This window comes from Salvelinus namaycush, chromosome 41 (assembly GCF_016432855.1).
Source record: "Salvelinus namaycush isolate Seneca chromosome 41, SaNama_1.0, whole genome shotgun sequence".
Lineage (NCBI taxonomy): Eukaryota > Metazoa > Chordata > Actinopteri > Salmoniformes > Salmonidae > Salvelinus > Salvelinus namaycush.
The window spans coordinates 20,178,032-20,200,524 of record NC_052347.1 but is presented as its reverse complement, the minus strand read 5'-3'; the positions used below and the strand labels follow the sequence as shown (position 1 = coordinate 20,200,524).

At 43.4% G+C, this 22,493-nt stretch overlaps 1 protein-coding gene across 1 annotated transcript; it reads left to right on the top strand.

Moving 5' to 3' along the window:
- Positions 1 to 217: 217 nt before the first annotated feature.
- LOC120034520 (calcium-binding mitochondrial carrier protein SCaMC-3-like) lies at positions 218 to 19,681 on the top strand. The gene is made up of 10 exons (XM_038981112.1): positions 218 to 436; positions 13,105 to 13,228; positions 13,981 to 14,068; positions 14,249 to 14,360; positions 14,755 to 14,913; positions 15,105 to 15,257; positions 15,728 to 15,841; positions 15,979 to 16,146; positions 17,442 to 17,592; positions 19,500 to 19,681. The coding sequence occupies exons 1-10, from the start codon at positions 218 to 220 to the stop codon at positions 19,679 to 19,681; spliced, it is 1,470 nt and encodes a 489-aa protein (XP_038837040.1).
- The last annotated feature ends 2,812 nt before the right edge of the window (positions 19,682 to 22,493 follow it).

The window sequence follows — 22,493 nt, the reverse complement described above, 5'->3', positions numbered from 1 at the left end:
GTAACGAGACCGAGGGAGAACATCAGTTATTTCAGTAAGGCTATCGTGCCATTTCGATATACCATGGTTCCGGGATTTGAATAGGTAGGCTATCGTAACGATACCCACTGGGAGTCATTAGAACAAAAAGCGCTCCTTCAATTTTCTACGCCTGCTTCGCGGCAGCAGGTTGGGATAATAGCCACCACCACCAGGATTGCACAAGTCTCCCATTCACATGGGTGAAGGCAGGGCTCGGTTCTGCTTTGGTTGGACCCGGGCCCGCTGTCAAGAACAAGACAAAAGTGTGTCGGACCCTGGGAGGGAACCGGAAACGCGAGAGAGATGGGCCGAACTGTTCGACCAACTGGACCTCAATAAAGACGGTAAAGTCGACATCAACGAGTTGAGGATAGGACTCGCTGCCCGCGGTTTACTTCGCAGTGACGCGGAGGAGGTGAGAGGAAAAGTGATGATGGGGTATTCCCAATAGACATGTGTATCCCTTGAATTATAGCCTGCATGGCACATTAATAGTGTGTGTGTGTGTGTGTGTGTGTGTGTGTGTGTGTGTGTGTGTGTGTGTGTGTGTGTGTGTGTGTGTGTTTATTTGTTTGTTCTTGGCTGAGTAAGGAGTTAGACGATTATGTCCTGTCAAACAACACAAACTGATCATACAGTATAGTATGTATGACATAGGCCAGGTGTTCCTAAACTTTTTTTTTCTGATAGCAAATTCATCAGGGACCCCCTCAAAATCAGAACAAACTCAGACTTTAGAGTGAGGTAAAAAATAAAAATAGCATACAAGAAGTTTCATGACTGCTGCAGTGCATGCACGGCCAGACTAACCAATACTTCAGCCATGGAAAGTAAAATGTAAACAACAATTGGATGGAATACAATAGGTTTTTAGTTGAAAACTGGATCATTGATGGAGTACTGTGAGCCTCCCAGGCCCTGTTGTGCATCTAAGGGTATATTGTATTGCACCAACTTCTTCCACAGACCCCTTGGCCAAATTTGTGTATTTTTTATTTATTTTACTAGGCAAGTCAGTTAAGAACAAATTCTTATTTTTAATGATGGCCTAGGAACAGTGGGTTAACTGCCTTGTTCAGGGGCAGAACGGCAGATTTGTACCTTGTCAGCTCTGGGATTCAATCTTGCAACCTTTACTAGTCCAACACTCTAACCACTACCACCAGTTGTTGTGACAACTGTTCTACATTTCTTAACGTTTAAACAACACATTTAAAAAAAATAGTTTTTCCTTTAAACAGTGAACATCATGTTTTCATAACATTTGAGGATATTTGGATGAAACCAGTGAAACATTACTGTAGCTGGTACATTAACAAAGTTGATCAAGTTACTGGTCCCCTCCCCCATGTCAAACACTTGAATTCAGGGATGACTTCTGTCTTTATTTAACTAGGCAAGTCAGTTAAGAACTTATTCTTATTCACAATGACGGCCTACCGGGGAACAGTGGCTTGTTCAGGAGCAGAACGACAGCTCGGGGATTTGATCCAGCAACCTTTCGGTTACTGGCCCAACGTTTTAACCAGTAGGCTACCTGCTGTCCCTATGCAATGTCAAGTAGGGCCATACACCAATGGTAGCGTCTTGTAATCTTAACTAATTTAAATATGTAACGCCTTAAAACTGCCATCACATGTGCGCATCATACGGCTTTGTTTACAAACCATAAATAGCTCAAGTAGAACGTGGCAGAACGATACTGGTAACTCAACTTTTCATCTGTGTTGTAACTTATAGCTAGCAAGCTACTTACCATCATGTCGGAAAAAACACACTGTGTTGTGACTGGATGCCATAGGGATAATTCAACATGACACTATTTTCTGAAGAACGAAGACATCCGAAAGCAGTGGCTGCTTTTCATTTCGGGTGGACAGGATCATAATATCGGTGTGCAGTGCACATTTCGAGCGACGTTGATTTATTCATTGGGGAGAATATTTGATGTGTCTTGCCAGGAAGCTAATCCTGAAGATGGATGCTGAACCATCATTGACAGTGGATCAGTTTATCTTGCAAGCACTGACCATAATGTAAGTATGAGTCTGACACAGTGGCTGGAACTGTGGCTACTTTGACGGTATATTTTCTGCAACACAGCTGATAGTCACTATATGGTTTTTGTTCTTCCATCCCTAAGCCCCCTACATTGAGTCTGAGAACTGACAGCACACAGCTGATATGAAGGAATGTTGTCCACAAAAGGAGTTCTGGTGTGTATAGTATTTATAATTTACCCCTGAAAATTATATTCTGCCATTCAATTATGTGGGTTGTTGTCTTATATTTGCTGTAGCTTGTGTCATTGGGGTTCTAATGATATACATTTTAGAAAATTCAACATCTACTCGGTTTGCACATCTTTCCAGACAACCACCGCAGCAGGAATGCCATGATACAAAATCAGCTTTCCCAAGGCAAAGAGGGATATGCTGTAAAGCCTGTGAAGACAGAAAAAATAAAGGGGGATATGCTGTAAAGCCTGTGAAGACAGAAAAAATAAAGGGGGATATGCTGTAAAGCCTGTGAAGACAGAAAAAATAAAGGGGGATATGCTGTAAAGCCTGTGAAGACAGAAAAAATAAAGGGGGATATGCTGTAAAGCCTGTGACGACAGTAAAAATAAAGGGGGATATGCTGTAAAGCCTGTGAAGACAGTAAAAATAAAGGGGGATATGCTGTAAAGCCTGTGAAGACAGTAAAAATAAAGGGGGATATGCTGTAAAGCCTGTGAAGACAGTAAAAATAAAGGGGGATATGCTGTAAAGCCTGTGAAGACAGTAAAAATAAAGGGGGATATGCTGTAAAGCCTGTGAAGACAGTAAAAATAAAGGGGGATATGCTGTAAAGCCTGTGAAGACAGTAAAAATAAAGGGGGATATGCTGTAAAGCCTGTGAAGACAGTAAAAATAAAGGGGGATATGCTGTAAAGCCTGTGAAGACAGTAAAAATAAAGGGGGATATGCTGTAAAGCCTGTGAAGACAGTAAAAATAAAGGGGGATATGCTGTAAAGCCTGTGAAGACAGTAAAAATAAAGGGGGATATGCTGTAAAGCCTGTGAAGACAGTAAAAATAAAGGGGGATATGCTGTAAAGCCTGTGAAGACAGAAAAAATAAAGGGGGATATGCTGTAAAGCCTGTGAAGACAGTAAAAATAAAGGGGGATATGCTGTAAAGCCTGTGAAGACAGAAAAAATAAAGGGGGATATGATGTAAAGCCTGTGAAGACAGAAACAAATAAAGGGGGATATGCTGTAAAGCCTGTGAAGACAGAGAAAATAAAGGGGGATATGCTGTAAAGCCTGTGAAGATGGTAAAAATAAAGGGGGATATGCTGTAAAGCCTGTGAAGACAGAAACAAATAAAGGGGGATATGCTGTAAAGCCTGTGAAGACAGAGAAAATAAAGGGGGATATGCTGTAAAGCCTGTGAAGATGGTAAAAATAAAGGGGGATATGCTGTAAAGCCTGTGAAGATGGTAAAAATAAAGGGGGATATGCTGTAAAGCCTGTGAAGATGGTAAAAATAAAGGGGGATATGCTGTAAAGCCTGTGAAGACAGATCAAGTGAAGACGGAAAAAAGAAGGGGGGATATGCTGTAAAGCCTGTGAAGACAGACCCAACAATACTGTAAGTCATAATTATTCATTTCAAATCATAATTATTAATTTCAAATTTCAGGCACACACAAATTCCAAATAAAAACATTGAAAAGTTCACTAAATATTGCATATTTCAAAATGAGTGCTTCAAAAACACCAGAAAACACATTGTAGAATGAGTAGATCACTACATCAACAACATGATAACGTCATAACTCAGAACAGTGAATAAAATAAAATAAATGTCACTACCCATTTACCATTTAACAAACATTTCCCTTTTCAAAACCCTTACAGGCTACGTAGACAGGCTCCTGGATCTCCTCTTCAACAAGGTCACCCTTGATCCAGTGCCGTATGTGGGGAAGATGTGCGAGCTGTCCATCCCAGAACCCCTATCTGCCCAGTGTGAGAGGCCTGACAAGGAGGAGGCCATTCCTGGATTTGTCTCCAGCTTCAATGTTGTGACTGAAGCCAAGTGGGTGACTGAAGCCTGCTTGATTGAAGCGGGGTACATGGGTCCCCCTCTGCTCCCGATCCCGTCCCATCAATCTCTGTAGTTGGTTGCATTTCCCAAAGTCTAAGTAATTTACTTTTACATGATATGATAACACTTTTTGTTTCATATCGTTTTTTCTTACATTTGGACGGTAGATGAAAGTTACAAATGGTAAGAATCAATGTACACTGTTGGGCAGCCGGGTGCCTATATTGCGGCTTATGGCTATTTTATTTTTTATGTCAAATGATGTCTCACCATTATTTCTCACCTTTATTTCTCATGAATGTCCATGTTGATCAATATTTCAGATATGCTTGCCTAATGTAAATGAACAAATAAATGTCTGATCAATACATACAATTCTGAACATATTGTCATTTATGAGGCTAATGCAGAGGCACCAATCAATTGTCCAGTACACTTATTGTATGCTGTTTTCATGTACATTCCCTTATGTCTAAGCTTCTAAGGGGACTCAGACTTGACTAATTCTTCTGAAGAAGTGTATCAGTGAACAGTAATTAGTTACAAAACAATAGAAATGCAATTGTGTATTGCTGCTGTTTGACTGATATCTAAGTCCATTATCAGCTCTGTTGAGAACATTTTGCAGAGAAAATGGGTTGAGGAATACTATTTAGGGTCAGAATGACATGTGGCCCATTGTTTACCCTGTTACCTGGCAACGACCGCAAGGGTGTTTCAAAGAGCTGTCATTCAAGGCGAGCTCATGATATAAGCTCCCCGCCCACTCAGCCTGTTCTTTCAGGTTCCTGATAGTTAGAGATGGGAGAAAGGGTACAATTTCTTCAATTCTGAGCATTTTGATATTGTAAAAATGTTATGGGTGATGTTTCGGTCATTCAAATGCATTTTTAATGACGTACAGAGCACTTTATTATTATATATTTTTTAATTGAACCTTTATTTAACTAGGCAAGTCAGTTAAGAACAAATTCTTATTTACAATGACTGCCTACCCCGACCAAACCCGGACAACGCTGGGCCGATTGTGCGTCGCCCTATGGGACTCCCAATCACGGCTGGTGATACAGCCTGGAATCGAAACAGGGACTGTAGTAATGCCTCTTGCACTGAGATGCAGTGCCTTAGACCGCTTTGCCACCCCGTGGCAAATCATTTGAAAGATGTATATCTCTTACTAACATTACAAAATTGTTGCGTTAGGTACAGTATTTGAACAAAATGTTTTTTTCCCTTTATGATGATGATCGGGACCTGTTAGTGGTAGTTTTGTAATAACAGCACTGTGATAAAATATATATATATAAAATACATAGTTTTTCAGTTAGGGATTTAAAAAAAATATTTATTAAAAAATTATGTAAAAAAATGGTTGATCTTGTCGCGGACCCCTTCAGTACCTAGTGGACTCCAGTTTGAGAAGCACTGACATAGGCAACTGTGTAGTTCCTGTGTTTACTATAAATAAGTATATTTGTTTATAGCCTACTAGTACAATGAACAGGAACTAACCTGCTTCACTTATTCCGAGTGTATAGGCCTCTCATATCAAGTCTTCAACTGCCTGAGCTATGAGCTATGGTCCAGTCTAGCCGGTGTCCCAGTGCTCTGTTTTGGCCCTGTGATGTCACAGGAGAAGCAGGCAGAGTGTTCTACAGGCAGTGAGAGGCATTTTAAAAGAGTTCCTTGGAAGAGTGCTCATTCAAATGTATCTATAAAGCCCTTTTAACATCAGCAGTCGTCACAAAGTGCTTATACAGAAACCCATAGATGACCAGCAGGGTCAAATAATAATCACAGTGGTTATAGAGGGTGCAACAGGTCAGCACCTCAGGCATAAAGGTCAGTTGGCTTTTCATAGCAGAGCATTTAGAGGTTGAGAGAGAGAGAGAGAGGTCGAGGGGGGCGGGGGCAGGGGAGGGAGACGAATCAGCAGGTCCGGGACAAGGTAGCGCGTCCAGTGAATAGGTCAGGGTTCCATAGCCACAGGCGGAACAGCAGAGATTGGATCAGCAGCACTGGATCAGTGCTCCATTACCCAGACATCTGGGACCTATTTCAAAACTCCACTGCTCTCTCTAACTCAAAACAACACAACATTAACCAGTGCTATTTTCACACATCCCTCCAACTCAAGTTGCCTGTCACCAGGGCTATCTGAAGACTCTCGCTTCAATACAATACTGATGCATGCTTTTCTGATCTGCTTGTCCCAGTACATGACAGGAAAGCAACACTTCCCTGGATGAATATTTTAAACGTATGACTGTAACACAAACCTGGTGCAGCCCTGACCCCGCCTGACCTTAATATCAGTGTCTGGCGCACACGCACACACACACACCACACACACACACACACATCTTAACTTCAGTCTTCAAATCAAATTTTATTTGTAAAATGCTTTGTAAACAACAGGTGTAGACTAACTGTGAAATGCTTAGTTACAGGTCCTTTTCCAGCAATGCAGAGAGAAATAAAACGTACCGATAACTTGGCTATGTACACGGGGTACCAGTACAGAGTCGATGTGCAGGGGTACGAGGTAATTGAGGTAGATGTGTACATATACTGTAACTAGGAATAAAGTGACAGATAATAAACAGAAGCAGCAATGTATGTGATGTGTCAAAAAAGTTAGTGCAAAAAGGGTCAATGCAGATAGTTGAATAGTTAATCAAAAAGCTACCCAGACTAACCATTTATGGCTTGTGGGTAGAAGCTGTTCAGGGTCCTGTTGGTTCCAGACTTGGTGCATCTTTCCATGCAGTAGCAGAGAGAACAGTCTATGATGGTTGGCTGGAGTCTTTCTTTTACAGCCCTCCTCTGACACCGCCGGGTATAGAGGTCCTGGATGGCAGGGAGCTCGGCCCCAGTGATGTACTGGGCCGTTCGCACTACCTTCTTTAGCGCCTTGTGGTCAGTTGCTGAGTAGTTGCCATACCAAGCGGTGATACAGCCAGTCAAGATGCTCTAAGTGGTGCAGCTGTAGAACCTTTTGAGGATCTGACTGCCCATGCCAAATCTTTTCAGCCTCCTGAGGTGGAAGAGGCGTAGTTGTGCCCTCTTCACGACTGTGTTGGTGTGTGTGGACCATGATCCTTAGTGACGTGGACACTGAGGAACTTGCAGCTTTCGACTCGCTCCACTACAGCCCTGTCGATGTGAACCGGGCGTGCTCGGCCCTCTGTTTCCTGTAGCCCACAATCAGCTCCTTTGTCTTGCTGACATTGAGGGAGAGGTTGTTGTCCTGGCACCACACTCCCAAGTCTCTGACCTCCTCCCTATAGGCTGTCTCATCATCGTTGGTGATCAGGCGATCGTTTGGGATCAGGCGTTGGGGATCACTGTCATGTCGTCGGGAAACTTAATGAGGGTGTGGGAGTCGTGAGTGGACATGCAGTCGTGGGTGAACAGGGAGTGGTGGATGTGTTGTTGCCTACCCTCACCACCTGGGGGCGGACTTTCAGGAAGTCCAGGATCCAGTTGCAGAGACAGGTGTTCAGTCCCAGGGTCCTTAGCTTAGTGATGAGCTTGGAGTGCACTATGGTGTTGAAGCCTGAGCTGTAGTCAGTTTATAGCATTCTCACATAGGTGTTCTTCTTGTCCAGGTGGGAAAGGGCAGTGTGGAGTGCAATAGAGACTACCTGAGCTGTGGATCTGTTGGGGCGGTATACGGATTGGAGTGGGTCCAAGGTGTCTGGGATGATGGTGTTGATGTGAGACATGACCAGCCTTTCAAAGCATTTTATGGCTACAGATGTGAGTGCTACGGAGCGATAGTAATTTAGACAGGTTACAATGGCATTCCTGGGCACAGGGACTATGGGGGTCCACTTGAGACATGTAGGTATTACAGACTGGGTCAGGGAGAGGTTGAAAATGTCAGTGGAGACACTTGCCAGCTGGTCAGCCCATGCTCTGAGTACGTGTCCTGGTAATCCGTCTGACCATGCAGCCTTGTGAATGTTAACCTGTTTAAAGGTCTTACTCACATTGGCTACAGAGAGTGTGATCACACAGTCGTCCGGAACAGCTGGTACACTCATGCATAGTTCAGTGTTGCTTGCCTCGAAGCGAGCATAGTTAGCTAGTCTGGTAGGCTTGCGTCACTGGGTTTCGTACTTGGATTCGAACTTATCCCAACCAGAAGCCATGGATTACAGTCAACATCTGCACTGAGCTAAAGGCTAAAGCTGCCGCTTTCAAGGAGCGGGACATTAATCATGACGCTTATAAGAAATCCCGCTACGCCCTCCGATGAACCATCAAACAGGCAAGGCATCAAAACAAGAGTATGTACTTACGGTCACTGTGGGGAAAATGTTGTCGATGCACTCATTAATGAAGCCGGTGACTGATGTGGTAAACTCCTCAATGCCATCAAATGAATCTCGGGACATAATTCAGTATGTGCTAGCGAAACAGTCCTCTAGCTTAAACTGTCATCACCAGCGATTTGGGATACTACTATGTCACTGCGCGTCTGCACAATCTCATGAGTTCAACTCAGCCTGGCTGGCAGAATGGCTGGATTTATGACTACTGAAGTCATCCCTTTTGCAAGACATTTTCCATTCAGTCCAGATAATATGGTTATGATAGTTGACGATTGGGGATTTCTCTTCACATAAAATTCTATACACCTTGCATCTGTGGTGTGCATAAACCGATTAGAAAAGTCCCCACAGAGCCCAGTAGAGCCACAGAGGCCAGTAGAGCCACAGAGGCTAGTAGAGCCACAGAGCCCAGTAGAGCCACAGAGCCCAGTAGAGCCACACAGCCCAGTAGAGCCACAGAGCCCTGTAGAGCCACAGAGCCCTGTAGAGCCACATAGCCCAGTAGAGCAAGAGAGCCTCGCCGGATTCAAGGGGTGTTTCTCAAAATGCATACTGCCATGCTCTGAGAACGTAAACTGGAGCACAGGAGGGTCGGCGTATGAGTCCAAATCAAAGTATGCGAAACGAAGAACAGAGGTCACTTCTCGAATACGTACTCTGTTTGCACATCATTTGAAGTATGCATCGGTGGCTGCATTATGTTATGGGAATGATTGTCATCGGCAAGGACTAGGGAGTTCTGAAACGGAATAGAGCCCTCATGTGAACCATTTTAACTTTGAGCCTGTTTCTTATACTGAGGTCTATAAAGCACTAAAGGCTATAGACACTAAAAAGTCTGCAGGTCCAGACATCCTGGACCCCTACCTCTTAAAGATAGCAGCTGGTATTATTACTGAACCTGTGGCTCACATTTTCAACTTGAGTTTCTTGACCAATTACATACCCAGCATTTGGAAATCAGCTTATGTCCTCCCACTGCTAACGGGTGGAGATCCCTCAGATGCTAATAACTATCGTCCTATCTCTAAACTCCCTATCCTAGCCAAAGTCTATGAATCCCTAGTGAACTCACAGTTTAAAAAACTTCTTAATTGAAAAGAACATACTGAGCGGGTTCAGTCTGGCTTTAGATCGGGGCACAGCACCACAACTGCAGCTATGGCAGTGGCAAACGACATCATTAATGGAATTGATAGCAACATTGTGCTGCTCTGTTTGTGGATTTAGCAAAGGCCTTTGATTCAGTTGACCATGAATTGTTGCTAGCTAGATTCAGAAACATTGGTCTCAGTGAAGGGGCAGTAAATTGGTTTAGGAACTATCTTTCTAATAGAACACAATGTGTATATACTGACAATCACAAGTCTAGCTTTCTAGAGATTAATAGAGGTGTGCCGCAGGGTTCCATTTTATCTCCTGTGTTGTTCTCAATTTGTATTAATGAACTGGGAAATGGGATGCAACCAGCAAAGTTACATCTATATGCAGATGATACATTTATACAATATATTAATGTGCTCCTTCTCTGGTTCAGTCTGTTGAAGAGCTCCAGACTGCTTTTCAGCCACTGCAGGCCTCCCTTTATGGTCTCAAACTGGTCTTGAATATACAAAAAACTAAATTCATGACCTTTACCAGAGCTAGAACTCTGCCAGAGAACATTAGCATTGTTACATCTGGTGGCTTATTCATTGAAAAGGTGTCATCCTACAAATACCTAGGTATTTGGTTGGATGACAAGTTGTCCTTTAAAGTTCATGTGGATAATCTTGTGACAAAGCTTAAATTGAAATTGTGTTTTTATTTTCGTAAAAGCTTGCTTCCCGCTTATGGCTAGAAAGAAGCTTGTTCACGCCACTTTTCTCTCTGTAATTGATTATGGTGACCTGTTGTATATGTGTAACAGTTTTTAACTTTAGACCGTCCCCTCGCCTCGACACGGGCGCGAACCAGGGACCCTCTACACACATCAACAACGGTCTCCCACGAAGCATCGTTACCCATCGCTCCACAAAGGCCGCGGCCCTTGCAGAGCAAGGGGAACCACTACTTCTAGGTTTCAGAGCAAGTGACGTAACCGACTGAAAGGCTGCTAGCGCGCACCACCGCTAACTAGCTAGCCATTTCACATCCGTTACATATGCATGCAACCTCCTCCGTCTTACAGAGACTGAACTCTGTTTATCATGCATCCTTGCGCTTTATTACAAATGCCAAGTCACTCATTCACCATTGCACATTGGACCAAATGCTTTTATTAGGCTGGATCATGTTGTTGTATTGTTGTATGTTTTAATTCTGTAATGTATTGATTGTTTCTGCCTTCTTGGCCAAGTCTCCCTTGAAAAAGAGACTCTGGGTCTCAATGGGCTTTTCCTGGTTAAATAAAGGTTAAATAAGATTGAAAAAAGAGCTAAGCACATGCAGAATCCTCAAGGAAAACCTGGTTCAGTCTACTTTCCAACAGACACTGGGAGGTAAATTCACCTTTCAGCGGGACAATAACCTAAAACACAAAGCCAAATATGCACTGGAGTTGCTTATTAAGACAACATTGAATGTTTGTGAGTGGCTTAGTTACAGTTTTGACTTAAATAGTCTTGAAAATCTATAGCAAATATTGTACAATCCAGGTGTGTAAAGCTCTTAGAGACTTACCCAGAAAGACTCACAGCTATAATCGCTGCCAAAGGTGATTCTAACATGCATTGATTCAGGGGTGTGTTTTTACTTTGTCATTATGGGGTTTTGTATGTAGATATGTGAGAGAAAACAATCAATTTAATCCATTTTGAATTCAGGCTGTAACACAACAAAATAAGTCAAGGGGTATGAATACTTTCTGAAGGCACTGTAGGTGATAGTGCACTTGCTTTAAGTAACACTCACACAGAAGCACACAGATAGCACTCCTCAGGTTATATCTAATCAGTCATTTAGGTTAGCATAAAGGAAATTAGCACAGTCAGAAGTTTAGTTTAGCATCACTCCTTTCACATAGCATCATCCCTCCCCAGCCATGCAGCAGATTAGTTTAGCTTTATCTCCACACTCAAATAGTAGGCTAGTTTAGCTAAGCATCATCACCCACAGCTGTGCTTGTCCTTCAAATCTCCTCTGGGAGTTTTCAGACACCACAGGCAATATCCCTCTAGACCAGGATGTATTTGTCTGGGAATGCTTAAATAGACTTGCTCTGATTATATTTGTGTCATGGAGGAGGGTGTAACGCTCGTCGTTAGGTGGAAGAGAGGAGGACCAAAGCGCAGTGTGGTAAGTGTTCATGTCTTTTTAATAAGCAACACGGAACACTGGAACAAAACAATAAACGAAGAATAACAAACGAAACAGTACCGTGTGGCGAACAAACACTGACACGGCAACAAACACCCACAAACCAAAAGTGAAACCCAGGCTGCCTAAGTATGATTCTCAATCAGGGACAACGATTGACAGCTGCCTCTGATTGAGAATCATACCAGGCCGAACACAAAACCCCAACATAGAAAAACACACATAGACAACCCACCCCAACTCACGCCCTGACCATACTAAATAAATACAAAACAAAGGAAATAAAGGTCAGAACGTGACAGAGGGGGCCAATTCAAAGGCATATTTAAAGTTATACTTGTCATGTGTTATACAGACAGCTTCCATCAGCTACACTTAGAGTTACAATTCAAGCATTTATACCTAACAGAAAGTTGAAATGGTGAGGATAAGTGGCAGGATAAGTAGGATATTCTCATTTGAATTTCATGAGAATATGCAAATCCTCCCCGCTATCTCATTAACAATGTCAAGGATTTTGTGGATTCTTGAACTGCTTATTCATCGTGGATGTATTCATTAAAAATACAAGACGGACAGACTCAGAAAGAACCCCTTGATAGGCTTAGACAAGATTCTGAAATCGTTGCTGCCAAGATTGAGCAAATCTCTCCTTTCCGTGTGTGTGTGTGTGTGTGTGTGTGTGTGTGTGTGTGTGTGTGTGTGTGTGTGTGTGTGTGTGTGTGTGTGTGTGTGTGTGTGTGTGTGTGTGTGTGTGTGTGTGTGTGTGTGTGTGTGTGTGTATTGGTCAAGTGTATTGGTTCAGGTCAGATTCCAGTAGCATGTGATTGTTACTGAAGATTAACTGGACACTGGGCACAGGAGTGAAGCGGATTATGGCGAGGTCAGAGTAGGGGTTCTCTCACTCTCGCTCTCTTGCTCTCTCTCTATACTATTCTCTCGCTCTTTCTCACTCTTGTTCTCACTCTATTTTCTCTTTCTCTCTCTCTCTCTTTCTTCCTTTCTTCCTCTCCTTGTTTGAGGAAGCACTAGAGAGGATGAATATAGAACAGTTCTGCTGATTGTTTTATGTTTGCAGGTTATGACCTTATAAAATAACGATAGGCTTTGTTGTCATTTCTCACGCACTCCTTCCTGCTTCTTCCCTTCACTCCCTCCATTTACCTCTCACCCCCTCAAACTATCACCTTACCCTAAATCTCACCCCTGGCCCCAACCCACCCCACACTTTTTCACCTTGTCACATCCCCCTCAACCTCTCTCTCACCCCCTGTCCCCTACACTGTTTGACCCTTCACCCCCTCCCTATCTGCTATTTTTACCCCTCCTCTCACCCCAATCCTACTCCTGCAGATAGTGCGTGAGAGTGACACCAACCATGATGGCTTGCTGGACTTTGAGGAGTTCTCTCAGTACCTGTGGGCCCACGAGAAGGAACTGCGGCTCATGTTCCACACACTGGACCACAACCATGACGGTCGGCATGGCCACCTTACTCACACACGCACATGCATACACATTTACATTTGACATTCTAGTCATTTAGCAGACATTCTTATCCAGAGCGACTTACAGTTAATGCATTCACACACACAGAAAATAAGTATTTAAATTACATTATAAACTGGGTGGTTCGGGGGCCTGAATGCTGATTGGCTGACAGCCGTGGTATATCAGACTGTATACCACAGGTATGACAAAACATATATTGTTACTGCTCTAATTAAGTTGGTAACCAGTTTAAAATAGCAGTAAGGCACCTCAGGGGTTTGTGGTATATGGCCAATATACCACGGCTAAGGGCTGTATCCAGGCACTCCGCGTTGTGTTGTGAATAAGAACAGCCCTTAGCCGTGGTATGTTGGCTATATACCACACCCCCTTGGGCCTTATTGCTTAGATAATCATGTATTTGAACCCAAGTCTGATCTAAACACACATAAGTAGACACATGTAGGAGGGCCATTTGGATACAATGTCCTTTCACTCACAAAACACTGTTTAAATTGTTCATACATGCACAGAGCATTCTATGTCACATTGCACTGCTATGGTAATTTATCCGAATGTGTGGTATGACTGCATGAATGGTATTTAGTATCATACCACATTAATGCATGTAGTTCACAAAGTGGCCACACACACACATCACTGTGCTCTAACTGTACTGTATGCCTGTAGGTACATATTACATATTGTGGGCACTGATGGGATTCACTGTTTATGCAGGGCGCATTGATGTCGGGGAGATTCAACAATCGCTGCACAACCTGGGACTGGAGGTGTCCACAGAACACGCCATCAAAATACTACAGAGGTGTGTGTGTGTTTGTGTTTGTGTTTGTGTTTGTGTGTGTGTGTGTGTGTGTGTGTGTGTGTGTGTGTGTGTGTGTGTGTGTGTGTGTGTGTGTGTGTGTGTGTGTGTGTGTGTGTGTGTGTGTGTGTGTGTGTGTGTGTGTGTGTGTGTGTGTTGACACTGCTCTGTGTGTTCTCTCAGTATGGACAGGGACGGCACCATGACTATCAACTGGAATGAGTGGCGAGATCACTTCCTGTTTAACCCTCTTCACAACATGGAGGGCATCGCTCACTACTGGAAACACTCTCTGGTCATTCAGTACTGCCTATCTATGCCTTCTATCTCTACACTCTGGTTTAGATCTTTGCTTGACATGAAGTAGCACAGATAGCGTTACATGGAATTTTCAAATATTGATGTAATAAAATGTAATTACATAGTAACTATAGAAACAAATAATTTAGCCAGTATCCTTTCATTACAACTGTGGCCATTTTCTCAATCTATGTTTCTATAGTTACTCTGTAATTACATTTTATGTTATAGTTTACATAGTTCACATTGTTTCTGATGCTTTATCCAGGAATTTTAGTTTGGAAACCTTAGAGAAGGGATCATGTAATTTACATTTGGTGAATACAGATAGTTCTGGATGCCAATCAAGTTTATTTCACTGACCAGTGTGTTTCTCTGTGATTTCTCAGATGTTTGACATCGGAGAGCACATGACAGTCCCGCCAGAGTTTTCCCAACAAGAGCGCCAGTCGGGGGTAGTGTGGAGGCAGCTGGTTGCCGGGGCGATGGCAGGGGCGGTGTCACGTACAGGAACCGCCCCCCTCGACCGTCTCAAGGTCTTCCTACAGGTGAAGGGTTACTGTTGTGTTTACTACAGGCTCAGAGGTTAGAGGTCAGTGCAGTGCTGATTAGTAGAATTAGGTGTGCTAGAGCAAGGCTGGAACAAAAGCCTGCACATCCAGTAGCTCTCCAGGAGGAGGGTTAGCCACCCCTGATGTACAGAATGTTATTAGAGTAACTGAGCCTGCTGTCTCTCTAGGTGCATGGCTCCAGCTCTAGTGGGATCAAGCTGTGGACGGGGCTGAGGGGGATGGTCCAGGAGGGGGGTGTACGAGCCCTCTGGAGGGGCAACGGCATCAACGTCCTCAAAATAGCCCCAGAGTCTGCCATCAAGTTCATGGCCTACGAACAGGTGAGGGAAGAGGACTGTACACACCTATATACAAATGTGGGTGTAAGAGGCCCCAGAGGTTGATTTGGATTTATTATGGACCAATGTAAGGAGAACACTGATACACACATCTGTAAATAAGTTCTGGTGTATGGGGTAGTCATTAGTGAAGCATAGGAATGAAGGAGTCACACACCCACACTGAGGTGTGAAATGTTGCTCAAACACACACTCTGTTTCTCACCCTGTCAGACACACCCTGTGTCTCTACGTGTTGTGTCTCTGACTCTCCTCCTCCACCCCAGTGTGACTCACGTATTCCCCCCTCACCCCCATCTTCCCCAATCTACACCTCCCCCTCACTTTGTATCCCTGCCTCTCCCACCTCCCACAATCTATCCCCTCATGCCTTAATCCCTGTATATCCCTGCCTCTCTTCCACCTGCCTGTCTCTCCTCTCCCCCCTGTCTCCTCTGACTCCTCCATCTTAGATCAAGTGGTTGATCCGGGGCAGAAATGAAGCGGGTACTCTGCGGGTGCAGGAGAGGTTCATCGCTGGCTCTCTGGCTGGAGCCACCGCACAGACCATCATCTACCCTATGGAGGTGAGTGAGGGGAGACAGACCGACAGAAAGATAGACAAACTTTTTATTGAATATAGAAACAACTTTTCTCTAATTTTCCTTCTCTTCCTTGCACACCCACTCTCTTTCCCCTTTCTCCTCCCTCTCTCGCTCCCCAGGTGCTGAAGACTCGTCTTACCCTGAGGAAGACTGGCCAGTACTCTGGCATTGTAGACTGTGCCCATCAGATCCTGAGGAAGGAGGGGATGCGAGCCTTCTACAGGGGCTACGTGCCCAACACACTTGGCATCATACCGTATGCTGGCATAGACCTGGCCGTCTACGAGGTGTGTGTGAGAAAGTGTGTGTGTGTGAGAGAGAGAGCGTAGGGCTGTCCCTGAAGAAAAAACAAACATCTTGGTTGACCGTCGTCGAAATGTATAAACGTATATTTTTCCATATTGTAAGGCCTTGGTGTCGGAGTGTGAAGGAAAAGCGCAGGAGCAGCAGGTGCAAATACAAATGTTCTTTAATGAACACGTAACAAAATAGGCCACCCTACTAACACACTGGGAGTCCACTATAAACTACCCCAGACACGGGGGAAAATGAACACAGTCCAGAATAACGTGAAGCACAAAACCAACACCACACTTACATACAAACAATCCCGCACAAAGAAACGTGCGGGCCGGCTGACTAAATAAGCCCAACTAATTACACCCTCATACAAAACAGGTGCACCCAATAAACACATAGGGAGGGGGAGAAAAGGATCAGTGGCAGCTAATAGGCCGGTGACGACGACCGCCGAACGCCACCCGAACGGGAAGGAGAGCCTGCCTCGGTCGAAGTCGTGACACATATATAGACACACCTTTATATGTTTTAATAAAATCAACTATATGCACTGAGCTTGTCTGATGCTTTAAGCGCACTGCTTGATGAAATAATTAAGACACACAAATGACTCAAGAGGGAGCCAGAGATCAAGATAACCAGAAGAAAAAAATCTGTTCTCGACCCTCCTCCTCCCGCTGCTGCTAGCCTTCGTAGATTCTGCCGGTACGCTCCTGAAGTTGCCGGTAATAGGATAGAGTGATGGACTGTGCCATCCCCATGACCTCCGCAATGTTTTAGTCCACTGAGACAGGCACGAGTCAGACAAGTGTCTCGTCTGCCATAAAAAAAAAAATGTCGACCAACAGCCTATCGACCAAGCAATCGACCAGTCAACTAAATGGGGTCAGCCCTGTGTGTGTGTGTGTGTGTGTGTGTCTACCTGCCAGCTGTGTTTGATGTTTTCTGGGAAAGCTAAATCTCATCACTGGCCCTGTCCCTTGTACTCAAGGAAATGCCAGTCAGTATGTATGCTGCTGTTACCGTTGCCCAGCTCTCTCGTAAAAATGACTTTTATGTGTTTAAGTGAACTTTGAGTTTTACTTTTACTAGCAGTCAATGAGCCGTGATTCTCTATACTATGTTCTCATTTTTTTAACACAATAAAATATCTGTCAAATTAACAATGTAGCCTATCTATCCCTTCTCTCCTCTTTCTCCTCTCTCTTTTCTCTCGGTTTATTTTTTCCTTCTCTTTTCTTTCCTCTCCTCTTCTCTCTTCCCCTCCCCCTTTCTATCTCAGACTCTGAAGAATGCCTGGCTCCAGCGGTACAGTCAGGGCTCTGCTGACCCGGGGGTGTTGGTACTGCTGGGCTGTGGTACTGTGTCTAGTACCTGTGGACAACTGGCCTCCTACCCCCTGGCTCTCATTAGAACACGTATGCAGGCCCAGGGTGAGACTGGTGTACAACTGAACTGCAATTCTACCTTCTACCTTACTACATAACATAGATGATATTACATAGATAATATAGATTCTACTACATTCTATAACATAATCTATAATAAATGAATTACTACCTACTATGTCAACCTATTACCCTATATCTACAGGGCCTTCGGAAAGTATTCAGACCCCTTGACTTTATCCACATTTTGTTACGTTACAGCCTTATTCTAAAATGGATTTAATAAAAGATTATCTTCAGAAATCTACACACAGTACCCGATAATGACAAAGCAAAAACAGGTTGTTAGACATTTTAGCACATTTATTAAAAATAAAAAACAGAAATACCTTATTGACATAAGTATTCAGGCCCTTTGCTATGAGAATCGATGTTGAGCTCAGGGGCATCATGTTTCCATTGATCATCCTTGAGATGTTTCTACAACTTGATTGGTCCACCTGTGGTAAATTCAATTGATTGGTCATGATTTGGAAAGGAACACACCTGTCTATATAAGATCCCACAGTTGACAGTGCATGTCTGTGCAAAAACCAAGCCATGAGGTCGAAGAAATTGTCCATAGAGCTCCGAGACAGGATTGCTTCGAGGCACAGATCTGGGGAAGGGTACCTAAACATTCCTGCAGCATTGAAGGTCCCCAAGAACACAGTGGCCTCCATCATTCTTAAATGGAAGAAGTTTGGAACTACCAAGACGTTCCTAGAGCTGGCCGCCCGGCCAAACTGAGCAATCGGGGGAGAAGGGCCTTGGTCAGGGAGGTGATCAAGAATTCGATAGTCACTATGACAGAGCTCCAGAGTTCCTTTGTGGAGATGGGAGAACCTTTCAGAAGGACAACCATCTCTACAGCACTCCACAAATCAGGCCTTTATGGTAGATTGGCCAGATGGAAGCCACTTCTCAGTAAAAGGCACATGACAGCCCACTTGGAGTTTGCCAAAAGGCACCCAAAGACTCTCAGACCATAAGAAACAAGATTCTCTAGTCTGATGAAACCAAGATTGAACTCTTTGGCCTGAATGCCAAGCGTCATGTCTGGAGGAAACCTGGCACCATCTCTACGGTGAAGCATGGTGGTGGCAGCATCATGCTGTGGGGATGTTTTTCAGCGGCAGGGACAGGGAGACTAGTCAGGATTGAGGAAAAGATTAACAGAGCCACATACCGAGAGATCCTTGATGAAAACCTGCTCCAGAGCACTCAGGACCTCAGACTGGGACAAAGGTTTACCTTCTAACAGGACAACGACCCTAAGCACACAGCCAAGACAATGCAGGAGTGGCTTCGGGACAAGTCTCTGAATGTCCTTGAGTGGCCCAGCCAGAGCCCGGACTTGAACCCGATCTAACATCTCTGGAGATACCTGAAAATAGCTGTTTAGCAAAGCTCCCCATCCAGCCTGACAGAGCTTGAGAGCATCTGCAGAGAAGAATGAGAGAAACTCCCCAAATACAGGTTTACCAAACTTGTAGCGTCATACCCAAGAAGACATAATACTGTAATCACTGCCAAAGGTGCTTCAACAAAGTACTGAGTAAAGGGTCTGAATACTTATGTAAATGTGATATTTCAGGGGGGGTTTGTATAAATTGGCAACAATTTCTAAAAACCTGTTTTTGCTTTGTCATTACGGGGTATTGATGAGGGGGGAAAACTATTGAATCAATTTGAGAATAAGGCTGTAACGTAACAAATGTGGAAAAAGTCAAGGGGTCTGAATACTTTCCGAAGGCACTGTATTACTGTTCAGGCTATCCAAACAAAGTTGAATGCATTCAGTTGTACAACTTACTAGGTATCCCCCTTTCCCCTATCTATTAATAGCTATCTAACGGATATAACTGAACTGAACAACAGACGTTTTCGCCCTCTTTCCCTCTTTCCACCAGCCTCCACTGAGGGGGGGCCCAAGCTGTCCATGGTTGGTCAGTTCAAGCACATCATATCACATGACGGGGTACCTGGGCTCTACCGCGGCATCGCCCCCAACTTCCTGAAGGTCATTCCTGCTGTCAGCATCTCGTACGTGGTATACGAACACATGAAGAAGGCTCTGGGTGTGAAATCGTAGAGAGAGGAAGTGAGAGACAGATAAAAGAGAGGGATATAGAGTGCAGCTCTTGGATTTCAAGATGGAGAGGAAGACAGCAGAGGATTGAGGGATAGAAGACAGATAGTCCACCCTTTTCATACACATTCAGTAAGCTTCCCGTTTACACCTAGCTAGACAGATATACTCACTGTTTGAATCTCTCAGCCCCTCAGCCCCTCAATGACGCTGTACCGTCATTAAGAAAGAGGGAAGAGTCTGCTATCAGGCTGAGCTGAAGTCTGTAAGAAACTGCTGTGTGTGAGACAGATTAGGAGGAGGAGGTGTGAGGGGAAGGAATGAGAGAGAGAGAGAGAGAGAGAGAGAGAGAGAGAGTGTGTGCGTGTGTGTCTCGGCAGAATCTAGGCCATTCTTCCTCTTTGTTTATGAGCTGTAACCCCCATTATAGTCACATCTCCACAATAAGTCTGTGTGTTGCCCTCCAACCAAACACAGTGAAGCACACAGTACAGTTTGTATACCTATATGTAGGCACTTATCTAAGGTCAGTTTCATGTTTTGTGAATATAAAGTGATCTTCCTCCAATGACCTTGACATGTACTGTATATTCGCTCTTTACTACACAGCAGAAAATGTGGGGTTGTTCCACAGTGTGCTGTTGCTAGAACACTACCAAGCCAAAGTACCCTACTCTTTATTTCAATATCTCAAAAGAGATTAGAATTGGATTACATGCACTGTGTTTGTCTTCAGTTGCTATTCTCAAAAAAGTACATTCTAATGGGGGAGTTTCTAAAGTTCTTAAACGAGGAAACTTTTTTGACGTTTACATGATGTACTGCATATTGATACAGTATGTATTTTGTAAGGGAAAGATTCTGAACACATTTGCAAGAGATACTTATACAGGGTCTTATACAGAGCTGTTCCTCTGACCTAGTCCATGAAGGGCTTTGCACTTTTCTCCCCTATTTGTTTAGGGGAATGTTTCCCCCCTATTTCAAGTGGCTCTTATATACATACAGTCAGGTCCAAAATTATTGGCACCCTTGATAAAGATGAGCACAAAATACTAAATAATACACATTTTGAGCTATATTGTCTGCTTCAAAGAAATTGAACATGATATAATTTTATACTAAGACAATTACTCAGAGAAAGAGATTTTGTTTAAATCTAGAATTCTTAAATAACAAAGCGGTCAACCAAACACTTTTTTGGTAAAAATCTGAGGGAAGGGCCTGGAGAAATGTAACCACTCTCAAATTCATAGACAGAGCTACGGATGCAAGGACTGACCATCAATGAGATGAAAATGATAGTTTTAACCATGTTTTGACATTGTTTACAAACATTGGAGTAAAACAAGGTTATATTTTGGGTTCTGATGGGGTACGACAGTTGAACTAAGCTCTTGAGGCATTTATAAGTTATATTCTTCAATAATCAATGGGTATATATCATTAATTTATGAGTCCAAAAATGGATGTAGCAACTAAGGATTCTTGCTTTAACAAGTAAAAAAACATATTTTAAAAAGGGGTCAAATTTACTGCCACCCCTGTTTTCATTACCTTTCAATACCAAACCTTGCGAGGATAACGGCACTGAGCCTTTTTCTAGAATGTTTTATGAGATTGGAGAACACATTGGAGGGATCTTAGACCATTCCTCCATACCACTGGTTTTCAAGTGGATTCATGTCTGGAGACTGAGATGGCCATTGCAAAATGTTGATTTTGTGGTCAATTAACCATTTCTGTGGCTTTTGATGTGTGCTTGGGGTTATCGTCTTGATGGAAGATCCACTTGCAGCTAGGTTTCGGCCTCCTGGCAGAGGCAACCACGTTTTTGGCTAAAATGTCCTGGTACCGGGTAGAATTCATGATGTCGTTGACCTTAACAAGGGCCCCAGGACCATTGGTAGCAACATTTCCCCATAACATGAAATATCCACCACCATATTTTACAGTAGGTATGGGGTTATTTTCTGCATATGCATTCTTTCTTTCCACGCAAAATCCAGCACTGATGTGCATGGCTAAAGAGTTATATTTTCATGTCGTCCAACAAATGGAAACTACTGGAGTTTGTTAAACAGCTTTGGCACTTGGATTTGAATCAGTGCAATGGTCAGATGATGTGAAAATAAAGATATTTGGCCACGCACACCAGTGGTGGGTTTTGCATTGAAATAAATATGCATATGCAGAAAATAACCCCATACCTACTTTAAAACGTGGTAGTGGGTCTTTCATGTTATGGGGCTATTTTGCTTCCGCTGGTCCTGGGGGATTCACACTTCCTGGCCTCAAAATCAGCATTATTGCCAGTTGTCTTGTCCTGGTAGTTAATAGATCAATTAATGTCAGTAATTGTCCAGAGAGCTCACTCCCCTGGTTTCCTAGGTCTGAATCAGTCCCTGATTAGCAGTGGTGGAAAAAGTACCCAATTTTCATACTTGAGTAAAAGTAAAGTGAAAGTCACCCAGTAAAATACTACTTGAGTAGTATTTGGTTTGAAATATACTTAAGTATCAAAAGTAAATGTAATTGCTAAAATATACTTAAGTATCAAAATTAAAGTATAAATAATTTTAAATTCCTTATATAAAGCAAATCAGATGGCGTCATTTTCCTTTTTTTTATGGATAGCCAGGGGCATGCTCCAACACTCAGACATCATTTCCAAACAAAGCATGTGTTTAGTGAGTCCACCAGATCAGAGGCAGTAGGGATATTCTCTTGATAAGTGTGTAAATTAGACAATTTCCCTGTCCTGCTTTTGTGTTTCAGGGAAAATGTATGGAGTAAAAAGTACATAATTTTCTTT